The 4,701-nt window shown below is 54.0% G+C and overlaps 1 protein-coding gene across 1 annotated transcript in view; it reads left to right on the forward strand.

The window, feature by feature from the left end:
* The first annotated feature begins 4,455 nt into the window (after positions 1-4,455).
* The window catches only part of LOC102767518 (galactoside 2-alpha-L-fucosyltransferase 2-like), a 1,458-nt gene continuing 1,212 nt past the window's right edge, over positions 4,456-4,701 (forward strand). The window contains exon 1 of the mRNA XM_015567962.1: positions 4,456-4,691. Coding sequence (XP_015423448.1) covers positions 4,458-4,691 — 234 coding nt within the window. The 5' untranslated portion in view covers positions 4,456-4,457. The remainder of the gene's footprint in view (positions 4,692-4,701) is intronic.

Below are 4,701 nucleotides of genomic sequence, written 5' to 3' on the forward strand. Positions count from 1 at the left end.
GTGTGTTTTTTTTTTTTTTTTTTTTTTTTTTTTAGTTTTATTCATTTCAAACGGGCCGGATCCGGCCCGCGGGCTGTAGTTTGCCCACGGCTGTTCTAGAAGCTGTGTTTTGGCACCATCGTGGGGTGCGGGGGCAGCGTGCACGTAGCCCACTGGCTGGGTCTGACAGCATCCCTCAGCAAACATTATTGTTTCTGCAGCCAAACACCCAGCATTCACACTAAGAGACACCTACAAATGGCCGCACTTGCGGTCAGGCCAGATTTCGTCCCCTAATGAGTTCAGTTCGGGTGGGGGTTTGCCACCATCTGAGGCAGGGGTCCTCAAACTTTTAAAACAGGGGGCCAGTTCACTGTCCCTCAGACCGTTGGAGGGCCGGACTATAGTTTAAAAAAAACTGAACAAATTCCTATGCACACTGCACATATCTTATTTTGAAGTAAAAATAACAAAACGGGAACAAATACAGTATTTGTATTTGCATGTGGCCGCGGGCCATAGTTTGAGGACCCCTGAGGGAAGCGGCCGTAAGGACTGTAGCCCAGGGCCGTGAGCGCTGAGACCCGGGTCGGCGCGTGGCAGGACCCCGGGCGCCTCAGCCCGCAGCCTCCACTCCCCGCTTGCCTTGGCCTTCCCGTTGTTCAGCCAATGAGCAGCCAGGAGAGGGAGCTCTCGAGCGTGGCAGCGGGTCTGGCTGCCTGATCTGCACGGCCCTGTGCCAGATGGAAACGTGAGTGCCTTGTTCAAACTTACCGAGAATTTCTAGAGGCTGAGAGCAGAGCGTTAAACCAAACACAGGGCCCTTTTGCGGTCAGGGCCTGGGTGACTGCACGGACCACACACCGTGGAGGTGGCCCGGGTGGTGGTACCTTTGTCCTGAGCTGGTTCCTCCGCCCCAGGAGCCCAGGGCCAATGAGCTGGCTGGAGGTGAAGCCTTCCCCGTGGGGTCCCAGGCAGGAGCTGAGGGCAGGCAGCGAGAAAGATGGGGACAGAGTTGTCCCAATAAGAAGAGGGGCTCTGGGGCAGGTTTCACTCGCTGTTTTGGAAACTAAAGCAGCAAGCAAGATGTTTCTTGCTCCGATGCTACTGCACTTACGATGGGGTTACATCCGGTAAAATTCAAGAAAATGCATTTAATAGATTTAAACTACCTATGAGCGTCAACCTATGAACCAGGAGGTCAGGGCTCAGTGCCCAGCCAGGGCATATGCCTGGGTTGCAGACTCCATCCCCAGTAGGGAGCCTGCAGGAGGCAGCCCATCAATGATTCTCTCTCATCATTGATGTTTCTATCTCTCTCTTCTCTGAAATCAATAAAAATAATATTTTTTTAAAAAGAAAAGTAACTTAAACTACCAAACATCGTAGCTCAGCCTAGCCAGCCTTACCTTAGCCTGCAGATGGGCAAAATCATCTCGCTGCTGCTCCCAGCATCATGAGAGAGTATCCTACCACATATCGCTAGCCGGGGAAAGATGAAAATTCCGAATTGGAAGTATGGTTTCTACTGGAGGCGTATTGCTTTCGTACCATTGTAAAGTCAAAAAATTGTAATTCGGGAACAATCTGTGCACCTCAGTGAAAGGAATGTGAGTCATACTTAGTCCTCATGTGCTGAGAGCCCGCTGACCTCGCTGGGAACCCGGGCCACCTATGCTTCCGTCAAGGAGGGCCCTAGATGGTCAGATTAGTCAAGGGAGGAGCCCTGGATTATAGGAGGAGAACTGAGGCAGGGCCCACAGAGCCCCAACATTCAAGGGGGCCAGCGGAAGTAGAGATGGGTGAGGTGGAAGCCAGCTGACCCAGAGTGGAGGCCGCACAGTCCGGGGCTTCTGCAGGGGCCTGGGGGACTCCTGAGCTGTAGCCACTGGGATGACCACAGTGGAAGGGCGGGGGGTGGAGGGGGGAAAGCGGATCAGGACGTACTGGAGACCTGGGAGCCCACGTGAGAGCTGGAGGAGAGACCGACTCAAAAAGAAGCAACTCCTGCCCTGGCCAGGGTTTCTCAGTGGTTAGACAGTCAGCCCCCACACCAAAGGGTCATGGGTTCGATTCCTGGTCAAGGACATGTACCTCGGTTGCAGTTCGAGCCCTGCCCCAGGTTGGGGCGAGAGGGGGAGGCAACCAGTCAATGTGTCTTTCTCATCTCTCTCTCTCTCTCTCTCTCTCTCTCTCTCTCTCTCTCTCTCTCTTTCTCTCTTCCTCTCTTCCTCTCTTCCTCTCTTCCTCTCTTCCTCTCTTCCCCTCCCCCTCTTCCTCCCTTCCATTCTCTCTGAAAAGCAATGGGGAACACTATCTTCAGGTGAGAATTAACAAAACAAAAAAAGAAGCAACTCCTGAAGAAGGTAACATCCCATTACAAGGACAGGAAACCAAGGCTCACGGAGCCCAGCAGAGCCCCGTGGAGTCGGGAGGCGCTGGGGGCGGCTCCACCATGCAGGCTCCACCAGGAGAGAGCACTGCACACTTCCTGTGGGCACATAGACGGGCGTTAGCGAGTGTGGAGAGGGTGTGGAGAAATCAGACCCCTCACATGCGGCTGGGAATGGAATGGCAGCTGCTGTGGGAAACAGCATGCAGCTCCTGGTCAACGGTTACACGTGACCCAGCAGTTCCACTCCTGGGTGGATCCCCGGGGGAGTGAGAATGTCGGCCCACACAGATCGGTGCACACGTGTTGACGGCAGCACTAGGCATGAGAGCCCAAAAGGGGGCACAACCAAATGTCTATCGACTGATGAACTGATAAACCAACGAGCACTGGAATAGTAGTTCGCTATAAAAGGAAGCCAGTGACGTACCGGCTCATGCGACAGGATGGATGAGCCTTGAGAACACGATGGCCAGTGTAGCTCAGTCGGTTGGGCGTTGTCCTGGCACCTAAAGGTCACCGGTTCAATCCCCAGGCAGGGCACATACCCAGGTGTGGACTCGGTCCCCAATACGGGGTGTGCGGGAGGCGGCAGGATTGATGTTTTGCTCTCACATCAGTGTTTCTCTCTCCCTCTCCCTTCCTCTCTCTAAAAATCAATTAAAAAAGAGAATATGATACTAAGTGAAAGAAGCCAGTCACGAAGAACCACATATTGAATTATTTCATTTATATGAATTATATAGAGTAGCTAAAGCATGGAGGCAGGGAGGGTGGGAAGATTGGGGGGATGACTAAGGACCACAGGGTTTCTTTTCAGGGTGATAAAATTTTTCTAAAAATTGTAATGGTTGCACGACTCTGAATATACTAAAAGGCCATTAAATTGCACACTTTTTAAAAAAGTTCTCACCTGAAGATATTTTTCCCATTGAGTTTTAGAAAGAATGGAAGGGAGGGAGGGGGATAGAGAGAGGGAGAGAGGGAGAGAGAGAAACATTGGCATGAGAGACAAATCGATGGGTTGCCTCTCGAAAGCACCCCAACTGGGGCGGGGATGAACCTACAACTGAGGCGCGTGCCCTTGACTGGGAATTGAACCCACGACCCTTCGGGCCACAGGCTGATGCTCTAACCACTGAGCAACTGGCCAGGGCTGCACACTGTTTATGAGTGAATTGCATGATATTTGAGTATCATCTCAATGAAGTCATTACCCCAAAAATAAAAAAGGTTCATCACAGACCTTAATATTAAAGCAATGCAGAGAGAATGTTCCAGAAGCAGGAAGTGGGAACTGCTGGTCCCTTAAGTCCTGGCCCAGAAAAGGCACAACCTCACTTTCGCCGTGTTTGATTGGCCGAGGCAGTGGCAGGCCCGCCCGGATTCAAGGGCAGGGAAGGGGGGAGGGCCTGACCGGCATGAATCCACCACACCCACCTGCAGCGACAGGAAGCCCTCACCGTGGTGGGGTCTCTGGGGCGCAGTTCCTGGAGGTGCCATGGGCGACCCCATTGTACTGAGGGGAAGACTGAGGCCTCGCGAGTTAAGTGACATGCTCAGGCTTGGCCAGCCAGCGGGAGGCAGAGCCCACCCTGCACCTGGGCTGTCTGTGCTCTTGACCTCCTATTGTGCCGCCTTCTTGGCTGTGAACGTCCCAGAACACAGCTGCACCAGTAAGTAGCCTGGCAGTACTTGCCTTACACACTTAGCGAGCACTTCCTACGTGCTAGGCACGGCCTGCAAATGACAATGCCACTTCCTTTAATCCTCACGTGAACCTAGTGAGGCGGCCTGTTAGCTCGGACCACGTGCAATGGGGTAAGGTCCGAAATGGGCACTTTCAGATGGTTCAGCTAATCATCCGTTTAACGGGTGAGGAGACTGGAATTCAGAGAGGTGAAGTGACTTGACTAAAGTCACACAGTGCCTGTGAGGGCCGGGCTGGGACTCGGACCCAGGCCTGACGCGCCCCGAGGATGAGAGAGTGAGTGAATACATGTATGACCTGGTGGGGGAGGAGTGAGACCCAGAGGAGTGCCCAGCCACCCCTCCTGACCTGGTCCCTTCTCCCCCCGCAGCCAGCATGGGATCCTGGACCACTCGCCCTTCCTTCTCCACCATCTTCTTTTTCTTCGTCTTTGTGGTGTCGGTCATCTTCCACTGCCACCTGCGCCTGGCGCTGGTGCCCGCCCCCTGGGCCTCCCGCGGCCTCGTGGTCCTGGGCCCCAGGCGCCTCCCCCAGGGGGGCATGTGGACCATCAACTCCCAAGGCCGCCTGGGCAACCAGATGGGCCAGTACGCCACGCTGTACGCCCTGGCCAAGATGA

The sequence above is a fragment of the Myotis davidii genome, unplaced genomic scaffold, assembly GCF_000327345.1.
Source record: "Myotis davidii unplaced genomic scaffold, ASM32734v1 scaffold464, whole genome shotgun sequence".
In the NCBI taxonomy this organism is placed as follows: domain Eukaryota; kingdom Metazoa; phylum Chordata; class Mammalia; order Chiroptera; family Vespertilionidae; genus Myotis; species Myotis davidii.